The sequence below is a fragment of the Ambystoma mexicanum genome, chromosome 9 (assembly GCF_040938575.1).
Source record: "Ambystoma mexicanum isolate Mex_15411 chromosome 9, UKY_AmexF1_1, whole genome shotgun sequence".
NCBI classification, from domain to species: Eukaryota; Metazoa; Chordata; class Amphibia; order Caudata; family Ambystomatidae; genus Ambystoma; species Ambystoma mexicanum.
In genome coordinates this window covers 888,998,610-889,025,840 of record NC_090931.1, presented here as the reverse complement: position 1 = coordinate 889,025,840, position 27,231 = coordinate 888,998,610, and the positions used below count along the sequence as shown (strand labels likewise).

Below are 27,231 nucleotides of genomic sequence, written 5' to 3'. Positions count from 1 at the left end.
GGCTACTGAGGTTCATCTATACCTAAGCCAGCCAATTTAGCCTCAGCCTGAATCACAGGAAGCCGATACACACAACTAATCAGAGACCTACAGCACTTGAGACTCACAGGTGCATATCCCCAACCAGGGGAGATGGGCAAAAAGCCCATATAAATCCACTAGGTCTTACACTTATTGGAGACTCTCTTGCTAGCTAGTTGTTGGTAAGGAATCCTGGAAAGCCTGCATCTAGGTAACTGGCCAAGATGGACTGACAAACCATGGAACGATAGGGCAAGAGACTTTTTGCTTACACCAAGGATTGCTTTCATGTTGGTATTTTGTTTTCTTTGTGCAGCTTGTAAGTAGACGGAATGAAAATATACTTTCAGACTTCAGTCGCTTGTGCACCCCACTCAACCCACTTTGACAGGGCCTGGGCGTAAAGGCCTCTACTGCCCTTGCACACCTTACATAATTCAATATATTTATTTTAAAATTTTAAAAGTGCATTACCAAAAATGTTTCTCTACCAACCCCTTCTCTACACAAGAAAATGCAGTCTTGTTAATCCATTTAATTCATGAATGAAAACATTCAATAAAAAACGTGAATTAAATCCATTGTTCCAATCATTAACAATATGACACATATGTTTAGAACTCTCCTCTAAAGCTCCTGGTGTTCTGACAGCATGAACGCTGTAGGTAGTTCATACCAATTAAATTCGTTTTTGCCCCCAACTTACCCAGTTAGATATTGGAACCCATTCAAACTTTTCAGGGAGGTGCTTGGCCAGCTCAAGCTTTTCAACAGGGAGGGAGTAGTGCGTGGCTATACGTTGTCGTAGAGAGCGTGCAGTGCATTCTCTGGAGATGTCCCACACCATGTCTTCTGCGGAATAGTATTCACGCAGGCCCGGGATCTTCTGCTGCACCCGCAGGAGCAGGTCCGACTCACTGGATCCAAAAGAGAAGACATGGAGAAATTAGTCAGTTAGAAATGATGATTAGCAAGGACTCCGCCAAGAAAATGGTGGGAATACGAGCAGAAGTCTACTGTGGAGGGATCCCATCATCAAAGATATAGCTTGGCTGGAGACCACCACTAGTTAATGCCCACATTTCGAACACCCACCTTCTCCATGAGTAATTGCCCCTGCTGGAGTCCTGCTCCAAGGTTACAGTACAATGTTTCCATCTGTTCACTCCCCTCAACAGAGGCTATTGTGTAGTTTCAGGTGAAAACGCAACAAAAAGAAGAGGCGTACAGTCACTACACTCCCCTCAATTGAGGCGCTGGCCTAATTTCACATCGAAAAGAACCAAAAGAAACTGCTTAGCAGTATCCCACTCCAACGGGTCACAACTCTATTACAGATCAAGTCCCACTCCCAGACGTTCCTGACTGATTACTCAATAAAGGGCACTGACCATCATTTTGGGAAACCACTGCCACACTCAGTGTGGTCTATTGCGTCAATCATCTCTCTAATCTAATGTTTAATCTAGCCAAATCACTGCATCCCCTCAACAGTCGTCTTTGAAAGGTGCTTCTCCTCAAACCTTGTGGTTTGTTCCAATGCTCCAAACGACCTTTTTAACTAGTTGCCAATCTCCCCAGGGGTTACTACTCAAGCATAGCAGTTGGTTCATGACTCCAAACCATGTTCCAAAGATAGTCTTTGGCAGTCCGCTCTACAGGTTATAATCACCACTTTTGCAATTCTATCGTCCCAGGCTATAATCACACACTCCTCTCATGTTATTTCGTTCAAGCAAGCTGCTCCCCAGTAAGTACAGATCGATCTCTGGGGAGCAGAATAGAGTTTCTAATGCTCTTGGTGAAATTTAATGTGAATTCCACGGTCCCCTTCCTGACCATTACCAGCGGAGCACAGGACAGCTCAACCCTTTTGTTTCCTTTAATGGTTTCCCTGGGCAGCAGCTTGTAATGACCTCAGATTATGTAAAAACCACATAATAGGTTTGAGTATCACTATCAGTTCAAAGCGGTGGAGGTACTGCAACTGAAGGGGGTGTTCATGGGGGGGCAACAGGTGAAGTTCAATGTAGGGTAAGTGCGAGCCACCATGGAGGAGGGTGAGTCGAGGCAAGTGCTGAGGAAGACAGAAGCTGGAGGCAATTTAGTGTGGGAGGTCAGGAACCTGAGGATGAATAGGGTCCCTGCGCACCAAACAAGCAACTGTGTGATTAGCAGAGGAGAGGGGTGGGGGGAGGAAGAGGTAAAGAGGAAAGTCTTGACGAGCTTCTGGAATTTAAGAAAGCCCTGCTCAAGACAAAGAGGGGTGGAGGAGCAGGCTGTTCCAAACAAGCCAGTAGAGGAAAGCGACCGACCACCTGCCCTCTGTTTCGCAAAACGTTCTTACAAAGAGTTGGTGCTAGAGGAGCGCTGGGGACTGGAGGGGGAATATTTAGAGAGAGTTGCAGATAGTGTGGTCCTCGACCCCAGACAGCCTAGTGGATGATACAGAGGGATCTGAATCTATCTTCCTCTCTACCTGGGTGTTCCCCAGGGGTCTAACCTCTCACCCTGGCTTTTCAACCAATACCTGGCAACTCTCGCCCACTGCATTGCCATTTTCTGCTCAAATTTCCAGTGCTACGCTGACGACACTCAACTCATTTTCAGGCTGCCCTGTGCCACCTCCTCTAACTCTCTGATCTCTGATTGCCTAACTGCCATTCAAGATTGGTGTGCCGCCAATGATCTTTGTCTGAATGCCAGCAAGACGGAGATCCTCCTCATTGGCACACCTTCACCATCCTTTCCCCTCACTCTCTGGCCGGCCTCCCTTGGCCCTCCTCCTACTCCCACCTGCAAGGCTAAGAACCTGAGGGTCATCTTTGACTCCACCCTTTCCTTCTCCGCCCACATCTCTGATGTCTCTAAAAAGTCAAATTTCTGACTGCACCTCCTCAGAGGTACTCTGCCTTTCCTCTCCTTCCCCCAGAAGCTCATGGTATCTCAAGCTCTGGTTCTCTCTAGCTTGGACTATTGTAACAGCCTCTTTCTAAATCTACCTGCGTCTACTCTCCGCCCTCTGCAACTAATCCAGAACAGGACTGCGAGACTGGTCCTTGGCCTCAAGCCCTGGGATTGGATCGCTCCAGCTCTGAAATCTCTCCACTGGCTCCCAGTGGATGCAAGGATTAAATTCAAAACCCTCTGCATTGTCCACAAGGCTTTCTGGGGCCTGGGTCCAAAATACTTTCAGCTATCCCTCCGCAAATACCTCCCCTCTCGAGCTCTTCGCTCCTCTACCTCCAACTCACTCAGGGTCAGTCGTTTTTCTAAGAAACGAGCTGGGGGTAGATCTCCGTCTTCGGCTGGGGCCTCCCTCTGGAACTGTAACGCTCACCTGATTCCCGTAGAGGCGCCGGTCTTGACTGGGCGTATACCGTATCTTCAAAGGTGATGTGTAACACACGGCTGGCTCTTTGGGCTGGACCTCTGTGCACTGTATGTCTGACTCGAAGGGTAAGATGTCTGCAGATAGAAAATATGGGATTAAGGAACTGGGTTATTGAATGTCTCTCTCTTCTTCCCTTTCTCTTCTCCTGTAGAACCCCAAAGGTTAACGCTCTCACCTTAGGTAAGTGAACGCCGTGCTCTCCATCTGCCTCGGGGCAGGGTGCTGTAACCAGTTTCTTCACTGGATAAGGGGAGCAGGCCTCTTGACTTCAGAGGACTGCTGTCTGTCGTTTACTGCACGAACGGTAAGTTTCGAGTAATTCTAATGTCTTTAAAGTCTTTAGTAATGATGTTTCTTGTTTTGCAGGGTTCCGGCGATGGCGGATGACGGGCTGAAGTGAGTTGAAGATGGAGCCCGTGTGATGAATAGAAGCGCCTGGAAGCACGTAAGTAAGCGCTTGTTGCCTGCTTCACGATGCGCTCTAACTGTCTTTTTATTTTGCAGGTACAAGTTCGGAGCGGCTGCAGGGTGCCGGAATACCCACTGGGTTAGATGTGGAAAGGAGTAATGGCACGTGAGTATTAAAGTTCCCCAATGTCTTTAAACGCACCTTGTTTTGTCTTTCAGAAGCGGGATGCAGCGCCGAAGGCCTCCGGAGCGTGCGAAGAGTTGGTAAGCTTTTGTCTTTCAGATGCCGGAATGCAGTGTGAAGACCTCCGGAGCGCACGAGGAGTAGGTAAGCCTTTGTCTTTCAGATGCCGGAATGCAGCGCGAGGCGTTGGTGACAGCCGATGGACCAGGTAAGTGAAGAGCTGTCACTGAAAACCGTAATGCTAACCTGTTCTTTCTGGTCTTTATAGGTGTTGCTGAAGACTGGATTCAGGATGGTAAGCCTTTTTCCTTAGGCCCAGGATCAGATGCAGAAGACACGATGAGCGTTCTGCTGCAGAGGATGCAGAATAACGCAAAGCAAGATTCATCCATCGGGTGTGGTTTAAATAGCCTCCTGTAGTGCTTAGGTGTCTCCTTCCACAGCCACGCCTAGGCAAGAAAAGAGTTCCTGCTTTCCAGAAGAGTTCCAGTGTTCTGAATCTAGGGAGTGGCTCCTGCCCCACCCAACAGGAAAAGTAGTTCCAAACAGAAGAGGATCAGAGGCTCAACTGGCAGGCAAGTAAGCAGCATGGTCTGCTGCAGGTAAGTCCACCCAAGCATTATGAGCCCGGCGCTTCCAGCGCTGGGACTGGGCATATTTATGAGCCTGGTGCCACTGGCGCCAGGACTGGGTCCAAAAGGTCCCAATTGGGACTGGTTGGCACTCGGAACCTGGGTTATGGATCTGCTTCCAAGGGAGTTGGGAAAACCCTGACCTTTTGGAAGCAGAGATCATGACAGGAACAGCCTACCTGCCACTCTTAAACTTGAGGAGAACCATATCCGGTTCCGGAAGCACCTCAAGACCTCCTCTTTTCTTCTGCCTTCGTTCCCCCTCTCCCCTGCTGATCTGTTCTCTCTTGGCACCGTGCACCTGGCCACCCTCTGTCTTTTGGGCCCAGATACCTGCTCATCCTGCCACCCTCCTGCACTGCCTCCGGGCCACCCCTTGCACTGGGGTTTGTATCTGTACCCATACAGCCCCCCCTTTTTCTTCCTGCACTTATCAGACCTACCCTGTCTGCTGCCTTAAACCTAGCACTTGCAAATTGCTGGCTGCATTACCACTGTTTGTTGCCTTTATTATTTATTTATTTATTGTTATTTATCTGTTTCTCCTCTGCTTCGCACTTTCCACCTCTCCCCCCTTCCATGCACTTTTCCCCTCCCCCCTCTCCCATGTACTTGCGCGTTCTCAATGTCACTGGGCCTAGTAAGATCGCTGTTTTGTTCTCCCCTGTTCCCCTCCATTGCCTTGTCGCGCTCTGAAACACTTGTGTACGAGCGCGATAGAAATAAAATATCAAAAAAAGCAACCAGGAGCTAGTGAAGGCTTTTTAGGGTAGGAGAGATGTGGTCCCTGGGCTTGAGGCAAAGGATAAATCTTGCTGCCTTATTCTGGATTAGCTGTCGAGGTCGCAGAGTGGAAGAATGTAGATTCAGGAGGAGGCTATTGCAATAGTCAAGCCTAGACAGAATTAGGGGTACGCAGTGATAAAATTGCAGCAAAAAAAATCACCTTTACAAAAAAATTGCGTCAAAAAGGCTGTGGTTTGCCGTGTTAAAGGTGTACCCCATTAAATAGAAGAATGATTGCGGCAGCAAAACCACAACCTTTTTGCAGCGATTTTAACATATGGAACCGAATTAGGGCTTGGATAACATTGAGCTTCTGGGAGAAAGTGAGAAAAGGTAAATTCCTTTAAGAAGGAAGAGCTGAAAGTGGGACTTCTTGGCAATTTCCGGAGCGTGAGGGTGGAAAGAAGGAGAGGAGTCGAAGATGACTCCAATGTTTCTGGCTTCAGAAGGGGGAGAACCATGGAGGAAGGCCAGAGTGAAGGGAAGAAGTCGGGGGCAGGGGTCCCAATGAGAAGGATCTCAGTTTCTCTGGCATTTAGGCAGAGATCATTGGAAGTGCACCAGGCCTGGATGCCAGAAAGGCAATCCGGGATGATGAAAGGTGCAAGAGGGTCAGCAGGGATTGAAGAAGAGTTGTGTGTCGTCGGCATGACGCTGGAAGTTGCGGGAGAAGAAGGAGATGAGAAGTGCCAGCTGAGAGAGGTAGATATTAAAGAGCCAAGGCGAGAGGCTAGGGCCCTGGGGTACGCCACAGGTGAAGAAGTAGGAGAGTAGAAGGTGCCCAGGATGACTTGAGAGAAGCGATCAGTAATGAAAGAGGTCAGCCAGTCCAGTGCCCGCTCCGAGATACCAAGGGTGTTGTGGAGCATTTCTATGAGGATGGAGTGGTTGACCGTGTCAAATGCAGAATAAAGATCAAGAAGGATGAGGACAGCTGGGGAGTTGGAATCCAGGGATGCAAGCAGTTCGTCATGGGTGTTCCGGAGTGCAGTTTCCGTGCCTTTGGATGCTCGGAATCCAGATTGATGGTGGTGAAGACCACCAACTAGTTCAGTATGAGAGTTGAGTTGGGACAGGGCCAACTTCTCCAGCAGTTTCCCCAGGAAGGGGGTGATGGAGATAGGGTGGTAGTTGGCTGCACAGGTAGGGTCTGCTGATGATTCTCTTAGGAGGGGCGCACAGGGGAGCGCTTGAGGGAGGAGGGGAAAGAACCAGTAGCAAAGGAGTGGTTACAGAGATCAGCGAGTGCAGGGGCAAGAGAGCCAATGTTGTCCTTGATGGTTCTGGAGGAGCAAGGGGAAACCTGTTTGGACGAGACCTTCATGGACAGGACAACTCTGGTGACTTCATCAGGTGAGACAAGGGCGAAAAAGGAGAAGGATGAAGTAGGCGGGCGAGAGGCCAAGGGAGGCAAGGGGGTGAGGGATGGGTTGGGAGTGTGTGTAACAAGACTGTTCAGGAAGGTTTGGTGGTGAAGTGAGTGGTGAGTGCGTTGCAGAGGAACTGAGAGGGAGTAGGGGAGGAGGATACTGCAGAAGGTTTGGCTAGTTCACTGTAGATTTTGAAAAATTCAGCCATGATGTTGGATGTGTTAGATACCCGTGCCTGAATGTGGGCCCTTTTCTTGGCATGGATAGAGAGTCTATTTCCTTTGGAGCAGGCAGCAGGCCAGTTTGTCAGAGGGTGCGCCCGGGGTCTGTCACTTCCGCTCCGCAGCTCTACACTTACATTTCAGGGATGAAAGTTTAGAGTCGTACCAGGTGTTTTGCTTAAAGGTGGGTTTCAAGTGGATCCTCATGACTGAGGCAAGAATGTCAAGGGTTTTGGAGATGGACAGCTGGAGGTTGCTGAGAGCAGAGTCAATGGTAGAGTCTCAGATGGGGGCAGCAGGGGATAAAGGTGGAAGTGAAGGCAGAAGCCGACACTCGTTTCATCGGGCAGATGTTCGTGAATGAGGTTAGCAGAGCGTTTGGAGGTGAGGGCACAGGGCTATAGGCACCCAGATGTGAGGAGAGAAGGGAGTGGCCTGACCAAGAGAGAGTGGTGACCATGGAAGATGAGAAAGGGAGGTCTGAGTGGATGAGGGCATCCAGCAGAGTGGGTTGGACCAGAAGGGAGAATGGAGAGGGATAGAGAGGTGCAGAAGTCAATAAAAAGAGCAGGTGCTGTGCCAGGGGAGTCCAATTGGATGTTAAAGTCACCCCGGAGCAGCAGGTTGGACGAGGTAGAAGGTAAGGCGGAGCAGAAATCAGCACATTCATAGAGGCGCAGGGAGGTAGCGCCAGGAGGCCGGTAAATGGTAGAAATGGCCAGGGTGGAGGAGGGAGAGATAACCAATTTGCAAACCAGGCTCTCAAAGGAAGAGTAGAGCTGAGTGAGTATGATGGAGGAGGGAATCCACTCTGGGAAGATTAAGGCAACCCCACCAGCAGTACCGTGATGTCATGACTTGGATATGATCTCAAAGCCGTCAGGGAGGAGGGAGTCAAAAGCGGTGACTGCGCTTGAACTGAACCATGTTCCAGTAAGAGTGTTTGCTGGCTGAGCGGGCATTAAGAGTCGCCAGGTGGAGGCGATCACTGCTTTGAAGGTTTTCTGAGGAGGGGTACAGGGGCTTGGTATGGTACTTCAGTCGGGGGTGGGGGGGCAGAAGGGGAAGTAGGGGGAGGGGCCGGGGACGGAAGAAAGTTAATGAGGGAAGGAAGCATCCTGTCAAAAGAAGGAGGTTGGCCTGAGGACCCTGAACAAGAATAGTGCCAGTGTGGTAGACATTAATGATGCAGCGTGAGGAAAAGAAGCCCGCCAAGAGGACTTCTCACTTGGGGCCACCATTAATGGGAGAGGATGTGGAAGGGAAGAGTAGAGATGAAACGAGAAGTCCATAGGTTTATAGAGGGGACAGAGAAGAGGATATCAGTGAAGATCTCTTTAGAGGATGCACTGACATAGGTGTCCACAATGGGAAGCCAAGGATTTGCGCCGAGGATGTCTTTTTTGTGCTTTTTCCAACCATATTTCAAGAGAGAGGGAGGATAGGTGATTGTGTAGCAGATTGGAGAGATTTTGAACGCCATCTCGGTGGCAGAGGATAGAGGAGAGAGAAGAGAAGGAAAAAAGAAAGGAGGGGGGACTGCACTGCACAGTCCTGGGGCCTAACTCACAGGTGGCCTAGTAGTTAAGGATGGCACAATACAATGCAGCGCAAAAGGTGAGGTGCAATACAATGCAGCGTACAACAAGAATGCAAGAAGTCAAGCAGGTACAATGCAATGCACACAGGATGGAAAGTAGAATGCAAAGCCACAGATTCAAAATTTCAAAATACAGTACAATGCAATGTAGTGCACAGAAGGTAAAAGCAAATCAAATGCGGTGAACACAGGCATGATACGTTAAATGATATGAAAAAATGCTGCAGAGCACAGTGTGTCGTGACGAAGGGAGGAGGACCAGGGAGGAAATGCAGCGATGGGGAAAAAAAAGACAAGTTGCTGAAAACAGAGAAAGCAGGAGGAGGCAATATGAAGTTCAGCCATCACTCATGTCCACGATCAAGAAGCAGCAATGCACAGGAGGCTGCAGCATAATGCGTTGGCGGCAATAGATGGGCCCACAAGCCCGACCAGGACTGGACAGGCACAGACAACAGGGCCTTAGAGGAGGGCCTTTCGAGATGGGCAGGCTAAAGGTGCCTTACAAAGACCTGGGATGTGTATTTGGTTTGAGAAAAAAAATAGTTTTTTCTTCTTTTTTGTGTACTATACATGAGGTACTGGCATATATTGATCTTGTTACGTAGTAGCTAGATAGGGTCAGCAGTTTAGAATTAAGATTATGGACTGATAAAGTAGACCAAGCTTGGCCTCTGGCCATTCCCATGTTCTTCCAATACCTCTGTGATTGATTTACAACAAACAAGATTTGTTCTTTTGGGGTTTTCTTTCAAGAAATTTGTTTATACATTTCTATATATGTATTGATTTCCATTACTAATTTGTTAATATGCAAGATTAGGTTTTGTTGATTAGGTCCCCAGTGAGGATCTATTGTTTGTAATATTGAGTACACAAAAAAGTATGGATTCTTCTCCCGCAGATTCCTCATCTTGATAGATATCCATCACCCAGCTCTGCTGTTCGGAACCATTTCGACAGGGGGTGTGGTGGACCTCGACTCGGCCGCTGATATTCGATCAGTCTTGTCCGGCTCTCGATCTTCGGCTCCAGAAGTGACATCAGGCGTCATATACATATATAGCACGTCACTACGCCCCATGCTTCAGCCACCCCATCCCGCGTTTTAACGCTGCAGCAGGAAAAACCACAGGAGGAGGCAAATTAGCCATTAAAAACGCAACAAGCATACTGCCCAACAGCGTGCTCCCGCCAAATGATTGAAAAATAAAATCATCTTTTTTTTTTAAAGAATGAGACAGAAGCAGTCAGCCAAGATCCATCACCAGATGCCTTTTCGTTTGGACAGAAGCGACAACCCACAGAACTTTCTGAGCAGGGATGGATGGGAGGGTCGATGAGGATTATGCGGGAGAAGAATCCATAGAAAGATCATTATGGTGAGTAATTTCTCCTTCAATGGATTGCTTTTCTACGCAGATTACTCATATTGATAGACTCCTCAAGCAGTTAGGAAGACGAAGGAGGGCAGAAAGATTTAAACAAGAAGATTCTGTAAAATTGCCCTACCAAAGCTTGCATCAGCTCCCAGTGCAACATCCAAGGCATAGTGCTTGGTGAATGTATGTAAGAATAACCAAGTGGCATATATCCCTAACAGGAGCCCATGTAGAGGCTGAAATCCCTCTGGTTGAGTGGGCCCTTGCCTGCCGATTGGTAACACTAGGATATGCACAAAATAATCCAACGTGAAAGGGTTTGTTTAGTGATGGCAAGACCTTTTCTAAACAAGGAATGGGCCACAAACAACTGGTTTAATTTCCTAAACTTGGATGTGCGAGCAAAATAGAAACTTAACGCTCTCTTGGGGTCAAAGCGGTGGAACCGCTCTTCCTCTTTCGAGTGATGTGGAGGAGGGTAAAAGGCAGGTAAATCAATATACTGGGACAGATGAAACACTGAAACCACCTTAGGAAGGAATCCGGGTCTGACTTCAAGAGAGACTGTCTCACAAAAAAAACTTCAGAAAGGGTGGTTTGCAGTACAAGGCTTGCAGTTCGCTAACCCTTCAGGCAGATGTGATCACGACCAAGAAGGCTGTCTTAAGGGATAACAGCTGCAAAGAGCATGAGGGCATAGGCTCCAACAGAGTCACAATCAAGTAGGTCAAAACCAGATGAAAATCCCAATCTGGGCCAACAAATGGGGATGGCAGAAAATTGTTGAGAAGGCCCTTCTGGAACTGGGCCATGACCGGAATATTAAAAAAGGAACCTTGGTCTGGGGATCTCTTGAACAGAGACAGTGCCGCCAAATACCCTCTCAGTGTGGCAACCTGAAGGCCTGAAGAGGCCACTGACAGAAGGAACTCCATCACTGTGGGGTGGGCCAAGAGATGGAGTTAGTCTTGTGTTCCCTGCACCATGCCTCAAATCTTCTCCACCTGCATGCATACAGATATCTTGTAAAAGGTCTGCATGCAGCCAGCAACACCTCAAGTACCTCCTCCAAGTGGTCAGAGTCATCATACCTCATCCTCTCAAGAGCCACGCATGTAGGTTGAGGGAATCTGGGGTCTGGTGGAGCACTCGACCCTCCGACTGGGTTAGGAGATCCGGATGCTGAGGCGGACAGATGGTCAGATCCAAGAGATTGGAGTACCACGTCCTCCTCACCCACTCTGGGGCGATCAAGATCATGTTTGCTCGAAATCTCTTCAACCTCCTGAGAACCCAAGGGATGGCAGGAATATGGGGAAGGCATAGTGGAGAGGGAAGGTCCAATCCACCAGAAACACGTCCCCCAGGGCACTTTTAGCTGGGAATTCCCTTGAGCAACACTTCCTGTTTGACTCCTTGGCAAACAGATCCACTGCTGGGCTACCCCAGAGAGTGAAGACCTCCTCTAGGACTTCCTGGCACACTTCCCACTCGTGTGAGACTGAGCTCTGCCTGCTCAGAGCATCCACCAAGGTGTTCTCTGACCCTGCAGATGAACTGCCAAGACCAGAACCACAGCTGTACCACTTCTTTGCAGAGGGGCTGGGAGTGCACACCACCCTGCTTGTTGAGGTAGTGCATGGCCACAGCGTTGTCCATCAGGACGAGGGCATGCTTCCCTCTGAGAGACGGGGCAAAAACCCTCAGGGCTAACCTGATGGCCCGTAACTCCAGCCTGTTGATGTGCCACCTGCTTTCTGATGGATACCAGAGGCCGCTCACCTGCAAATGCTCGCAGTGGGCGCCCTCTCCCTTCAGAGACACATCCGTGGCCACTCTGGCCTGAGGCCAAGGAGGCCAGAAGGGTTCCCCCACCATGAGATTGTTGCGCGTGTTCCACCAGCTGAGTTTGCAGACTACCAGGCTGGACACAGAGGGGCCCCAGAAACTGAGACTACTGGCCCATCAGGAGCCACTAAAGGGATCTCATGCGCAGCCTGGCCTCTGACACTAGAAAAATACAGGCGGCCATGAGACCCAAAAGGCGGAGGAAGGAAGCAGCTGGTAGGGTGGCGTGGCTCTGAAACAAGTGCACCATCTGGGCTATGTTGCCAACTCTCTCGTAAGCCTTCCCTACCCGAGTGCCTAGGACTGGTCCAATGAACTGGAGCCGCTATACTGGTGTCAAATGGGACTTTTTCATGTTGCGGAGAGAAGCCCAGCCTGTGCAGTAGTAGGTAGGTGTATTTCAGATGAGACAAGACTTCCCTCGGATCAGCCAGTCATCCAGGTATGGGAATACATGGACCCCGAATATCCTGAGGTGAGCCACAACTTCCGCCATGAGCTTGATGAAGACCCTTGGTGCAGATGTCAACCCAAAGGGCAGCACCTTGAACTGGTAGTCCTTGTCCCCTATAAGGAACCTTAGGAACTTCGTGTGCTTTTGGTGTATTGGCACATGGAAATAAGCGTCCTGCAGGTCTATTGACACCAGCCAGTCCTGCAATTTGAGAGCGTGGAGAATTTCTCTCAACGTCACCATCCTGAATTTGTCTTTTCTCAGGAACTTGTTTAGAGCCCTCAGCTCCAGGATGGGACGGAGACCTCCTCCCTTCTTGCGTACCAGGAAATACCAGGAATACCAGCCCGATCCTCTTTGTTCGGGAGGGAGCTCTTCCACGGCACCCTTTGACAAGAGGGCTCTCAGTTCTTCCTGGCGCTTCTGTCCCGGTTGGATTGGGGGTTGTGGGGGTCTGTCCGGTGGTCTTTTTAGAAAATGCAAACAATAACCCCACCAAATCAACTGCAGGGTCCAGGCGTCAGAGGTTATTCTCCTGCCAATGCCTTGCCAATCGGCCAACCGGTGCATCGTGGAGGGGAAATCAAAGCGGGTTAGAGCATGCATGCGCCTCGGCCTCTGTTTGTTGGCTTCTAGAAGCCCCTCTGCCCCTTCCAAGATGCGAGAACTGCCTTCCTAGGGTAGGAAACACCTGTAGCCCCTACCTCTGGAGGCAAAGCTGAAGGCAGGTTTGGCCAGCTGCGCCGCTAGGCCCAGTGATTTAGCAGCCAACTTGGATTCTTTTTTTTTTTTTAAAACCTTTATTTTTTTTAGCTTGATGACACAACAGAGTACAGTCCGAGGCCCAACCGGGGCAAGCAATGACAATTTACGGTACATACCAGTAGGTCAAACATTGTTCTTTAGCTCCACATGTATAAGCGCAGAAAGTGCAGCGGGACGACAGACATCTAAGCCAATAGCAGACATGCAGGAGGCCAGAGATGCTGAATCAGGGTCTGTGCTAGAGGGATGCCATGAAGGAACGAAACTTCAGCCAGATATTCCTGGGCTTTCAGTGTGTTGGTTGTTGATTAGACCAGGTCTCTTCTGTGTCCGATGCCCAGGTTACCACCCTAAGCCATTGTGTGTGTGAGGGTGGGCCAGGGCGAAGCCAGCATTGTAAGATGCAACGAACAGCCAGCAGCATGCAGAGGCCAGCTAGCTTCTTGGAGTCACGGCCCAGGCCAGGGAAGTCGTGAAAGAGACACAGCAATGGGGACGGGGAGATTATACAATCCAGAATGGCAGATAAGGTGGTAAATACCGACTCCCAGTACTGCGACAGTTTGGGACAGGACCAGAGCATGTGTATATATGTGGCGTTGTCCGTCCCGCATCTGGGAAATCTAAAGGAAAGGTCACTCGACATGTAGTGTAATCGGATCGGGGTAAGATGGTACCTATGTAAAACTTTGAGCTGGATCAATTTGAAGCAGGAATTAAAGGACACATTGTGTGTGCGCACGCACATGTGCTTCCAGCGTTCGTTGGTCATTTCCACCTCCAAATCCTCAGCCCATTTGCGTTTCAATTTGTCAAAAGGGGGGATCGTTCTAGTTTGTAACAGGGTGTATAGATCAGACACCTTCCCTCTAAGGAGTTGAAGTCACATAATTCCACAACAAGTGGGTTATCGGGGGTATCATGGGGAAATCGGGTATCGGACCTTAAGGACTTTCCGGAGGGACGTGTATTGGAGCCACGCCAATGGCTTCTGTCTGAGAGCGGCAGGTAGGTCTGGCCATTTAGTGAAATTGCCGTTTTCGAAGGTGTCACGATCACCTCGAAGCCCAATGCAGCCCACCGGTGTATGATGGATAACGGTAGATAGGAGACCCCAGGGAGAAAGTTCCCTAAAGGTAAATCTCCATGGAATGGATGAGGTGTGTCCAATAGCTTCCAGGTTTTATAGAGGGCGAGGGAAGTGCTGACAACGGGGTCCAGCGACTCCAGCATGGTCGGCAGAGGGGAGAGAATTAAGGAGCGGACGTTGCGGTCGCTGACCACCATCCTCTCAAGCCGGACATGAGGAGGGGGGGGGTCCTGTGTATTAAACCAGGAGGCGGCAAATTGAGCCTGCGCCACCAGCCAGTATTTAAGAAAATCGGGGGCACTGAATCCTCCACCCTCCATGGGGGTGGTCAGAGTCGCAAGTTTTAATCGAACTGTCCCAGAGTGTCATAGGAAAGTGTTAATAGTACGAGTTAGTGCCCGAAAGAAGCCGTGTCCTTGCCATAGGGGTAGGTTGATGAACTTGTATAACAGTTGTGGGAGTACGACCATCTTTAGGATCCCGATCCGACCAGCCAGGGAAATTGGAAGTCTCGTCCAGCCCGAGACCCTTTCAGTAAGCTTTGTGAGGTACATCTGGTAATTCTTCGTAAACAATGTCTTAGGGGAACAGGTGACCGCTATACCAAGGTAAGTGAATTTTGACTGGGACCAAGTGAACCCCATAAGGTCAGGAGGGGGATGTGTACTCTCTGTAAGTGGGAATAGGGTAGATTTGGAGCAGTTCATCTTGAGCCCAGAGATGAGCCCAAAGCGGACATCATCCTCCAGAATAGGAGCAAGGTTGATAGAAGGGGAGCGGATATAGAGCAGGGCATCATAGGCGTATAAGGAAATGATGTCCGCTTGGTCAGCTGATCGCAGCCCCATGCATGCATGGCATTGGCTCATCTTTTCGGCAAAAGGCTCCATGGCTATAGCAAAAATTAAGGGAGAGAAGGGGCAGCCCTGCCTTGTTCCTCTGGCAACTCGGAATTGAGAGGAGCATCTGTCCTCGGTAAAGACCCTGGCCACCGGATTGGTATAGAGTAAACAAATCCAAGAACGGAACTTGGGTCCGAATTTGCATTTTTCAAGGACCCGCCAAAGGTACTTCCAAGACACGGAGTCGAAAGCCTTCTGCATGTCCAGTGTGGCAGCTACTGCCTGAACGTCCCGGCTGATTCTACTGATGATGTTAAATAAGCGCCTTAGGTTCAGAGAGGTGTATCGACCTGGGATAAATCCTGGCTGATCTGGATGGATAATATGTGGCATAAAGGGGGCTAAGCGTGAGGCTAACAATTTGGCAAACATTTTTACGTCGCAGTTGATTAATGATAAAGGGCGATAGGAGCCACATTAGGTGGGGGGATTTGCCAGGCTTGAGTGGGACTGTTATTATAGCTTCCCGAAGAGAAGGAGGGAGCTCACCTACTTCGCAGGCTTCATCCCACAAGGCCATCAAGCGAGAATTAGGAGTGGTTTGAAGCGCTTATAGAATTCTACTGGGAGGCTGTCCGAGCCAGGGGACTTGCCAGATGCCAGCAAGTCAATAGCCTCTGAGAATTCCTCTACAGTAAAGGGTCCCTCAAGAGTGCTATTAGTCTCATAGGAGAGGACCGAGAGAGGAAGGCTGTCTAAAAAGGCGTCAATCTCAGCTATAGGGGTGTTCTCTGCCTCCGAGTAGAGGGCTTCATAGAACGCCAGGAACTCTGCGTTGATATCTCACGGGAGTGTGGCTAAGGTGCCATCGGCTCTCTCAATAGCCGGGATGTTGGGGGAACCGAACTGGCGATGGATGAGTCTGTATAATACTCAGCCCGGTCTCTCGCCTTCCCCGTATTTTCTCGCAAGATGGGGGCTATCAAGGAATTTCAATTTGCGTTCCGCATGGGACCGAAACACGTCCAGTTCCGCACCCAAGGACGCTAGTGTCTCGGGAGATTGATGAAGGGCGTATTGAGATTCGAGGGATGCAAGGGCTGTCTCGCTTTTTTTCGGATATCCCCTCGGATCGCTGTCAAAATTCTGCTTTCCTTAGATATAGAGATGCCCCTAATGTAGGCTTTAAATGTTTCCCACAGAGTAGAATGCGTCGGGACTGAGTTAGTGTTTATCTCAAAATAATCTTGGATGGCAGTCTCTATTTCTGAGGCGAAGGCTGTGTCGAGTAGGGAATACGGTTTCATTTTCCACCCCCGAGTTCTGTCGCAGTCTGGGCCCCAACAGAGAGATATTCACAGGGGAATGATCAGAAAGGGTTCTAGGGAGGATTGATTGGTGCAAAACATTTCTAATCAGTTTATCCGATATCAACCACCTGTTGATTCTAGAGTGCGAGTCGTGGACTGAAGAATAGAAGGTGCATGTACGGAATTCAGGGTGTAACAGTCGCCATGTGTCTATGATGGCTAGCCGGGATAAGGATGTCAGAATGGTATAGGCTGCTCTAGAAAGTTGACGAGGTCTGGAGCCCGACCTATCAAGATCTACGTCCAGTATTGTGTTGAAGTCACCTCCCCAAAGTAACGGTACCGTAGGGAAGCTGGCTAATAGAGAGGCTAATTGAAGGTAAAATTCGGGGTCATCCACATTAGGACCATAAATGTTCAATAACAGCAGTTCCTTATTGTGTAGATCGCCATGGAGCAAAACATATCTACCCAATGGGTCAGTCTGAGAATTTACAGTTAAATGTAAGGCTTTTATGGATCAGGGTCATTAACCACCAAACCCCCACCCCCCCACCCCCGACTCTGGGTAGAGTAGTTAGTATGATATCTTTGGGAACCCCACCCCGTGGCAAATTTTTCACAGTATTCAGCACATGAATGCGTTTCTTTAAGAAGTAGGATTTTTACCCCATGGCGCTCAGCATGTAGTTGCAACTGTCGCATTTTCTTATAGTTACCCAGCCCCCGCACATTCTAGCTCATGAACATTACATTATTATCGCCATTTAGATGGGAGCACTGGACAGACAATGTAGTACGGGGGGATAGCAATCTAGGGCCTAATGCCCAAAGTATGCAAGAAGGACTCCGTTTGGAGTTTGACCAACCTGTCATTGCACCGTACTCCGCCGTTCTTGTGAACATCAAGCCTTTTTTAACATTACCATTCCCACCCCCCCCCCACCCACATCCCTCCCTCAAACAGAGGAATGACAACCCCATAACAAAATAACCAAATCCAAACCAATGGTATCAACGCCTGGGGGCCTGTGTGCTGGCCTGGCAGCGATGCTACGAACTGGGGGCATAGTGAGGATAAAAATATGCATTGGGAATATTAACCTGAAGATTACTTAGGAATGCATGACAAGGAGATCAGAACATCCTATGGTGGAAGTAAACAGAGCAAATGTAACTGGCGGATGCATCTCCAACCCTAATGGGTCAGGGTATACCTTTCTCACTAGGCGACCAAACATGTGACAGACGACAATAGAGTGATGAGGCCATATACAGTTATCCAGGGAAGTGCTCGTCTATGAATTTGGAAGCCTCCTTTAGGATGATGATGAAGAAGACCTGATTAGAGTGTTCAATTCGCAACTTGGCAGGCTATAGCATAGAGTATTTAACCTGCAGATCACGTAATCTTTTTTTTGACGGTCATGAAGGTTTTGCGTTTCTGTTGAACCGCAACTGAAAAATCGGGGTATAGATAGATCCGAGCTGACCACAGGAGAAGCTCCCCCTTGGCTCTCAGAGACCTAAGAAGGGCGTCTTGGTCTTGAAAGTTCAGGACCCTGGCTATGATGGGGCAGGGAGGTGCACCTGGTCTGGGTTTGGCTGATCGGGCTCGATGGGCTCTTTCTATCGCAAACTGTGACGAGATTCTGGGGGAGTCGAGCAGCGTGAGTAGAGTGCGCTCCAAATAGTCTTCCATGGGTTCTTTGATGATGTCCTCGGGGACCCCAATTATACAGAGGTTATTGCGCCTGGAGCGCGATTCGAGATCCTCGTTCTTTTTGGCCACCTCAATTACTCGTCTGGACAATGAGGAGACCTCTGCCCGGAGAGTGTCCAAATCGTCCTCCGCGACACCGACCTTCATCTCAATTTCAGTCACTCGGCTGTTGGTTTTCTCGATGTGTGCTTTAATAGAGGATATGGAGCCATTCATGTCGTCCAACTTAGAATGTAGTGTAGTGAACCCTTCGCGAATGTACCCAATCATTTTCTGAGAGTCTACGGAGTCCGGAGGGGACGAGGTAGTGGGTGTGGGTTCCGGTTCTTCCTCCGCCTGCCTAGACGGTGTCTTGGCAACCATGTTGATGGAGGTCTGTTTTTTTCCTCCCCCTGCGCCCTTAGTCATGGCGGAAGTTAGGAACAGGCCTGCTGGCCCAGAAAGCTTGTATATGCAGGAAGAGTGCAAAGGGAGAGAGCAAACTGATGTCAATAGGCGAGGGGGGTGAGCGGGGGTGCCCACAGAGGGCCCCTCAGGGCACGGTTGATCTGCAGGATCCTGGCTCCTTAGAGGAGAGTGGGCGCCCAGAACTTGTGGCAACAGGGCTTATAGACGGGTTGAATTGCTAAAGCATGAGATAGGTATACAAGTGGACGAGAGATCCAAAGATGGGAATGTATGAGAACAACCAGTCCAGTAGTGCTATGAGTAAGGGTGCGGGAACAGGAGAGCCGGAGCAAGGCGCGGAAATGCTACAGTCTTAGGGCTCTGTGATCTCAAGTGTGCCCACGGGGGGGCGTCACCATGGCACAAGGTAAACAAAACGGGGTAGGGACAGTGGTTGACTAGGAGATCCTGGGTTGGCCAGAAGACAGGTAGTGTGTTCCAGACGACCAGCGTGTGGGGATCCCAGCGTGCGCAGCAGGGAGACACTAGCAGGCGTCCCACAGGGCGCTGGAGTAATAGGTAATATGCACCATTCTAGTCGCAGATTTATTGTGCAGTCCACCACAACGCTACACCCGGGTGGCCAGATAGACCAGGTTAAAAAAATTACCGGGGCAGCAGTCTGATGAGATCAAGTGATGCCCCCAAGGTCCTTCGCACCCTCGTCCACTCTCCCTCAGAGCCACCTATATCAGAGTCAATGCCGAGGGGTAGGCCACCATACTGATACAGTAGTTCGGATAAGAATAGGCCTGTTTGAGGTCTGAGTCTGCTCAAGTGAGTTGTGTTCCCCCACTTAACCAAGTTGTGAAGATGGCCACCACCGGTTGTGACCGTGTTGCATTGCCCCCCGTGGCTCGGGGTAATAACCAGTGCGGCCCCCGGGCAGAGGGTCCGGCCACGTCAGATTAACCTGCTGTTAGTTGCAGGGGCCCCGAGTGGTCACTGCCCCCCCCCCCCGTGTGATGGCCACTCAAGTGTAGAAGGGTAGGTCACTGTGGGTGGCTTAACGTCCCCAAGGGGGGTCGATCCACGTGGCGAAGTTAGCACTGATGCCCAATCTGAGGCCCCCCCCCACCACAGGGACTCACCGCCAGGTCCGGATCACACTCGCATGGAAATGCAGGAGAGGCGTCCCGCTCTGGCAACGGTCGCCTCAGGCAACAGTGCAGAACCGGCCCGCTCGATGCACAGCCCAGCAGGAGTCGAAGCAGTCCGCGCCTTGCTCAGGAGAGTCGCGGGGTCCGGGAAGGGACTCTCCAGGCCACATCTGCGGCAGCCCTCCAGTGAAGGAGCCCCTCCTCACAGCGCCTCAGGGGCTCGGGCAAGAGCAGCGGCAGGATAACAGACGGGCCGGCCAAGGCCCCTCCCCCAACACGGGCCACGCGTCTCCTGCCCCAGCAGCAGTTTCCCTGGAAGTGGCAGCCGGCTCAGGCCCCCCAGAGTCACCGGTCAGTCTTTGGTTGCCCAAGGCTCCAGAATGGAGCAAGTCCACCGCACGAATTTCGGGTAATGGATGCTTCAGTTATTCATGTGCCGGATCTTGCTGTCCCTTTATCCAGTAGGTACAAAGCAACGCCGGATTATGTTGATATAACGCCTCACACCATGGAGCTCTCGTCTAGGCGGCCATCTTTGCCCAGCGCAACAGCACCCCCAACTAGGATTCTTTAAACTTTTGTAAGGATTCTTCAGCTCAAAGAGCATGTCCAACAATCTATCTTGAACATTCGAGGAGAAGCCATATGTTTTCAGGTAGGCCTACTGCCTCATTACCACTGATAAACCCATTGATCGGCCAACGCAGTTCGCTACGTCCAAGCCCGTTTGTAATAACTGCTTGGCTACCTCCTTCCCATCCCCCACCAGCTGTAAAAATCTGTCCCGCATGGCACCCTCAGGGACGTATTCAGCAGCATGTTCCACAGCTTTCCACAAGCCGAATGAGTATTTTGCAAATCCACAAGCTATGAGGTGAACACCTTTCTGGCCAATGAGTCAGATTTCTTTCCCTCCCTGTCCGGAGGCAGATCGGAAGTGGATGCCACTGGTCTGGTGAAAATAGTGGCAGACTGTATAACCAGCCCTTCCGGGGAAGGGTGTGTGGTGAAGAAAGAAGGGTCTCCTCTTGCTGACCTATAATTCCCTGTAAAATTGGCGTTTACAGGGGGAATAGTGTAAGGGTGTTGCCATAAGGAGGATAAAGGGTTTGCAAGGGCTGGGTTAAATGGCATGTTATGCTCAACTGTGGGACCCTCATCCAAAATATCAGTGAGCTCATACTCTTGAAGAGGTGTGGTAGACGACTTCAACCCAAGGGTGTCAAGAACCCTGTCAACCAGAGCCCTGAACCTGACATTAGCACGAGTATAGGGCTGGTTTATCTGCAACTTAAGGTCTGGGGAAGCATCTAGGCCACTAGCGTCCTGTAGACCTTGAGCCAGGGCCAATAAATTGACCTGGTCGGCGAAATAATCGATGCCGCCGGCTACACAGGGTCAACTTGATCATCGGGGTCATCGATGCCGAAAATGGACTGCATCGAGTCAAAGAATGCTGCTCTTGATCACGGTACAAATGAACCATCAGCGACTGTCGGCGCAGAGGGATTGACTGCCAACTGAATAGGTTTCAAAGCAAAGACGGCTTTCGATGCCGATGGTTCTTTTGGTGCCGAGGGACGCTCGGGTGACCGATGGACACCGTGGGCCTCAGCCTTCTGGCGATTTATGCCTTGCAGGCGTGGCGCCCAAAGGCGTTTTTGACGTTGACAGCATCAATGGAGTGGCTGGCTTGGGTTCAGGAGCACTGAGCGTTGCTTTCTCCGCCAAAGCTTGCTGGTCGGGGGCCAGATTCTTGTCTAAACATTTCAAGCATGGATGTTTTAAAACGTTCCCACTCTTTCGGAGTGGTCAGCCCCTCAAAGAGGGCTTACCTCATTCAGACGACAAGCTGGACTTGTGCCGATGACTGTAGTGCCGCTTCTTCCATGAGGAAGAGGACGAGGAATGGCTCCTGGAATGGGGCCATTTCTTGTTTTTTTCAGATGTTTTTCTTTCTCCTTCTCGGGGTGGGATCCTCAGTCTCAGAAGACCGGACGAGCAACTACGCCAGCGATTTTGCGAACAGTTGACCCAAGGCCAGTTTCTCAGCCTTCTCTCATAGGTATTTCGGCTGCATTTTTCAAGCACAACACACATGCCTCCGTGTCATGACCAACATCTAGACACCGCAGACACATGTTGTGGGGACCGCAGACATGTTGTGGGGGTCGGTTACAGACATTTTGGCCTCGCAATCGCGGCATCGCTTGAAGCCCAAAATCCAGTGAGACAATATCGCGTCAAAGTTTTCTGACAAAATGGACTATTTCAAAACGTTGAGAAAACTCTGTCGTGTTTCTGATGCGGGGTACAAGCATGCAGACAAAAGGAACTGAAGCATTGGGCGTCTTGACGTGAGATTATATATATATATATATATACACACACACACACACACACACATACAACACCTGATATCACTTCCGGAGCGGACGATCGAGAGCCGGGCAAAACGGATTGACAATCGACGGCCGAGCAGAGGTGCATTACGCCCCCCGGAGAAATTTTTCCAAGCAGCAGAGCTGGATGATGGATATCTATCAAGATGAGGAATCTGCAGGAGAAAAGCAAGCTGTTGAAAGTCCAATGTTCGTTCTTCAAACTGTGACCACTGTGAGCTCAGAAGACACTAACAACCTCATACGCAGACGGACCTCTGACACCACCAAGATGCATGAGGCCATAAGACAGCATGCGCAGAAAAGTCGAGGCTGTAACTGCTGTCTGTATCTGAGAAACCTAGACCATCTTGAAGATGTTTGCCACTCGAGTGGAACCCCTGACCCAGGAGAGTGTCCAAGACAAGCCACTGGGATAGCAAAGCTGGAGACTTCTTGAAGATCGCAGAGAAGCCCAAGCTGTGCAATAGGCTGCACATCTTGTACAGATTTGCCGACACTAGATCTGGTGTGCAGGCTCAGACAAGGTAGTCGTCCAGGTAGGGAAAGACATGAATGCCTTTCCTCCTGAAACGAGTCGCCACTACTGCTAGCCGCTTGGTGAAAACCCATGATCCTGAAGGAAGACCGAAAAGGGAGTACCTTGAACTGGAAATTGCTGTTCCCCACTTTGAACCTCAGGTACTTTATTGGCTTCTTGTGGATAGTGTGACAAATCCAGGGAATTTGTCGATTCTCTTTAAGAGGGAGCCTCTCCCCTTTGGGGCTAGGAAGGTGAGCCCGCTTTGCAAGACCCTCAATAGGGGTCTGGGCATGTAGGACCTCACTGGGCGAGACTCTCCCTTATGGGGCAAGGACTCCCACTCCTGTGAGGAACTCCTCAAGTCACTTCTCATTTTGGCATACATGGGACAATCAGATGTGAACAACAATATTACATCCAGAGACTGGGCTGAAGATAAAACTAACATGTACTGTAAGGAACAAGAAAGAGGATATGTCTCTTTAAAAAGAGAACTCAATTTAGCTGAGATGAGGAGAATGCCAAGAGCACACACTGAGGCGCGGCGAAGCAGTGAGATGCATACGCACGCAGGGGAAGCTCCTTAACAGCTTAGCACCTGAGAGAGGCCGTGCCAAGGAGACCCACGGAGCCCACGACTTTCAGAACTGCTCTGAGAGAGTAAAAAGCTGGAGGGCTAGCATTCACACAAAGAGAGAAACCAAGGAGACAGGAACACAAATCCCGATGATGCCGTGACCACGACGACTTCATGGTGGACAGTGTGCCCATCGAACGCGCTGACAACGGAACTGAGAAGTCAGTGAACCCTCTGGTTACTGGCAGCATTACCTGGTCGCAGAGAGAGAAAGGGCCGAGAGTGGGACGACAGAGAAAGTGAGAAGGCAGAGAAGTGGAGAAACCGAAGACAACCTGAGGGAATGCAGGCCCCAGAGATGTTCCCCCACTGATTCTAAGGTAACAGGGAGAGTGAGAGAACCGTGAGGCTGCCGGGGAATTGTTACGCAATGAAAGAAAATCATCCCAGTGAAATCCACGAGACATTGAATATAAAGTCGATGAAATAGAATGTGAAAAAGAGAACCATTGCTAAAGTGCGCATTTGAGCAAGGGCTTTGGATAAGGGCTGATACTGCTGTCTGCTGGACGTGCTGTCGGTATCAACACCATTCTCATGCAGAATATTGTTTGGAATTGTGGACTTAGAAACTATGTGCAACCCACGTGGTCCCCATGACTCCCCTCGGCCCCTTCCCAGAAGCCCATAACTGCTGCGCACACGCATTCGCGCGCGCACTTGAGCAAGTGCTTTGGATAAGGGCTGATACTGCTGATAGGGCTGGAGGGCGAAGAGGGGAAGGTAAATATTAACTGTTGTGAGTGGATTTATTGGACAAAGGGCATTTTGTGTCACAATTATTATTTAATTTTTTTTATTTTTTTCCTTGTGGGTATACGTTTTAATTTTAATTTTGGAAATATTCATCCAATTGGCTTGTATGGGGAAGTTTTATACACTTTTGACAGACATGCCGCCTCCGAAGATATCCACGGAAGCCCAGTTTATGAGTTTAGTTACGCCAAAGCGTGGACCTCACAACATGAATGTTACACGCAATGATAAAGCAGTGGCGCATTTTAGATCAATGTCACCCACAACTGACATTCGCAAATTTTGCCCAGAAAGAATGTCAGAAGAACGGGTGAGCGTTACCGATCTGCAGAGAGCATCGGAACAAGTGCTACCGGAGATTATGCTTTCGGTTGTGACCATAACAAGTGATGCAATTCAGGCCCAGCCTATAAATGTATGTACTCCTCCTGACTTTTTGCTGGCGGCCTTCTCTGAGTCACATCTCTTGGGAGACTACGCATTACCTTTACAAAGCCAAACCGAAATTAGAGCTCAGGTCATTAACATACAGGAAAAATTACTAATTTCCTTACTCTCGCAGGAAACAAAGCATGGAGGATCCTCTAATAGAGTTACCTCTAACTACACCGGTGGCTCCCGTGAATTAGCAAAATAGTCAATCTAATATTAATCAGCGTAAAGAAGTGCAAGAATATGATCATTTGTCTCAATCTCCGGTCATGTTTTCAGAATCCCCAAATGAATCCTCGCTAATGTCTGTTTCCTACACTTCGCCCACGCCGAGGCAAAGAAAGCACCCGGTTTCAGACCCTCAGGAAGTGATTTCTGCCCTGACAATAATAATGGCTGAAATACCATTTCAAGCCATGAATACAGCGTTATTTCCGTTGGCCAAGCTTTATAAGACCCTAGATTCATGCTTGATTGATCAGAATTATTTTTACTGAAGAAATTGTTAGATTCGAGGACCTCACAAATAGCGATGGTCGAGACATTGACAATGACCCAACCCGTACTGTCTGACATCAATCGGGATTCCTTCGCATTGGGTGAGAGTCACCCTATATTGGAGAAAACTCTCATCACTATGATGGGAAAAGATGATGAGATCAAATCAACGACATCTGGTAAACGCCCAGCAGAAGAAAAAACGGGATGCGTCATAATGAATGAGCACACGGCCAATGAAATATCAATTAATTACATAATCGGCCCGGCTAACCCCCTGAATCTATTCTGGTGCCGATAAATTGTAATAAAGTGGGAAATCCATTCTTTAACATTTTTACTGCCCAAGGCAAAAAGAAAACTACCAATCCAAAAACCGCCAAGAAATAAAAAAAAACATCAAAGCAGCAGAAAATAACAAATTCGACAGTTTGTTAACTCTTTAACCTTATCGGATAGAAGAACCAAAAGGAAGAAGCGCTGCGATAGTAAGAAAGTACGTGGCGCTATCTAAAACTAAGATAGTACCAATACAGTAGATTCCGACTTTACAAAAAAATCGATAGCTCTGTAACACATGACCTGTCCTACACTCCCTTGGATAACTTGGTTAACGAGATCACTAAGGGGAACATTGTATCTACAGATTTAATAATGGCACCGGGTTCTCAATTAATCCCCATGAATAAACCTATACAATCACTTCCAGCAAAACTCTCGAATGTTCCCCCTCCTATTACATTGGAGAACAGATGAGAGGAAAAACAAAAATCCGTTGGACTATTTTTGTCTTGTTCCTCCAATGTTATACCAAAACAAAACTAATACAAGGGGGAGAGCAGCCTAAACAGGCAGTTGGAAAAAAGGTAACACACATAATGGCATTGCCATCTGTACATAAACCACATAGAGTGCAATAATCCTCTGACACCTCTGGACAATTTAGTATCAAAAATCCAGAAAGTAAAATCAAGCAAAAAGGCAGACACAATAATTGTGATGGTACCACACATTTTACCCTGATTTTACAATGCCGTGGGGGTGAGTTCGGCATATAAGATTTTAATAGGTTGTCTGTGCTGAACATATTGAATAATATCCCATGTTTACAAGATGTTACAACCACTGATATAGCCCAGATAGAGTTTATCCACGATTATGAAAGATCAGTGGTCAAGATACGGATGTCATCGGGTTTAGTGCGTAATACCATTTGGCAAGCCAAACTTGAGATATACCAAAAGGGCTTTCTATTGTTGAATCCCAGCGAGGTGAATTGCGTAGATGAACCTAGTAAGATCATGGATCAAGGAGCCAATTACAAGAAACCTTGGTTGACCATGCCAATGACGATTTCATGCTCCGCAGTGGAGCAAACACTGGCACACTCATAACTTTTCCAAATGCCTACATGCAAGAGACTAGACAATAACAGTGGGAAGATACTTTAAACTATACCTTCAAACTAGCATCATGGAATACGCGAGGCCATAAGCATTTATTGACAACTTCAGTGAGTTTACTAGCACAGTATGATATTATTTTGCTTCAGGAAGTGTGGCTTACGTCTCCGCCCACTTGGGAAAATCATCAAGTAACCTTGGTCCCTGCCTCTAAGGCTATAAGAGGGAGACCTATGGCGGGATTATTAATAGCAACTAAAAACTCGGCTAATCAAAATGTTGAATCTTGGGCCTCTCCAAGTGGTTATATGCAGCTAGTTAAGATCATTAATAAGCACAAATCTTTAGCGTGCCTGAATCTATACTGGAACCATCAGGCGACTGATGAAAGTCCTTTTTTTAAAGATCTAGACATATGTTTGGAGCTCATTGCGAAAGATCCAAATATAGATCACATAATTGTAGATGGTGATCTGAATATGAACTGCATAACAGGGAGAGGGACGAAGTTCAAAGTATCACTAAAAAATTGGGCTCACCTCATGGAGGAGAGAAACCTTTACATGGTCAATGGTTCTACGGAAGATGATATTCCGCCGAGGCATACATGGCAACGCGGTAATCATACTTCCCTAATTGACTGTGTATACGTAGACAGTAACTTGTTTGCGCTGTTGAAAACATTTAAAATCATTGAACAAGGTCTAAGTGATAATAACATCTTAGAAATGATGTGGGCCTGGCCAGATACTGATAATAAGGATACAGCAGAGTGTTATGAGGCCACTCTGGCGCTCTCATCCAGGGGGAATCGATTTAGATGGTCATCGGCCATCTTAGACAACTTACTATTAGCCATATCCTATCCAAAAGATATCCTAGTGCCTTATACTTTCTATCAAGATGGATTATATGTAGCTGTACTCCAATCCTTTAAGATAAAAAGACAGCAAGCTGTTAGATCTAAGAAACCTCATACACGTGCATTTGATGAGATTAGATT

General features: G+C 48.8%; 1 protein-coding gene across 4 annotated transcripts in view; it reads right to left on the bottom strand.

Annotated features, from left to right (window-relative positions):
- The window catches only part of USP40 (ubiquitin specific peptidase 40), a 2,045,603-nt gene that overhangs the window by 331,093 nt on the left and 1,687,279 nt on the right, over positions 1 to 27,231 (bottom strand). For all 4 annotated transcript variants that reach the window (XM_069616007.1, XM_069616010.1, XM_069616008.1 and 1 more), the window contains one exon: positions 728 to 938. In XM_069616007.1, coding sequence (XP_069472108.1) covers positions 728 to 938 — 211 coding nt within the window. The remainder of the gene's footprint in view (positions 1 to 727; positions 939 to 27,231) is intronic.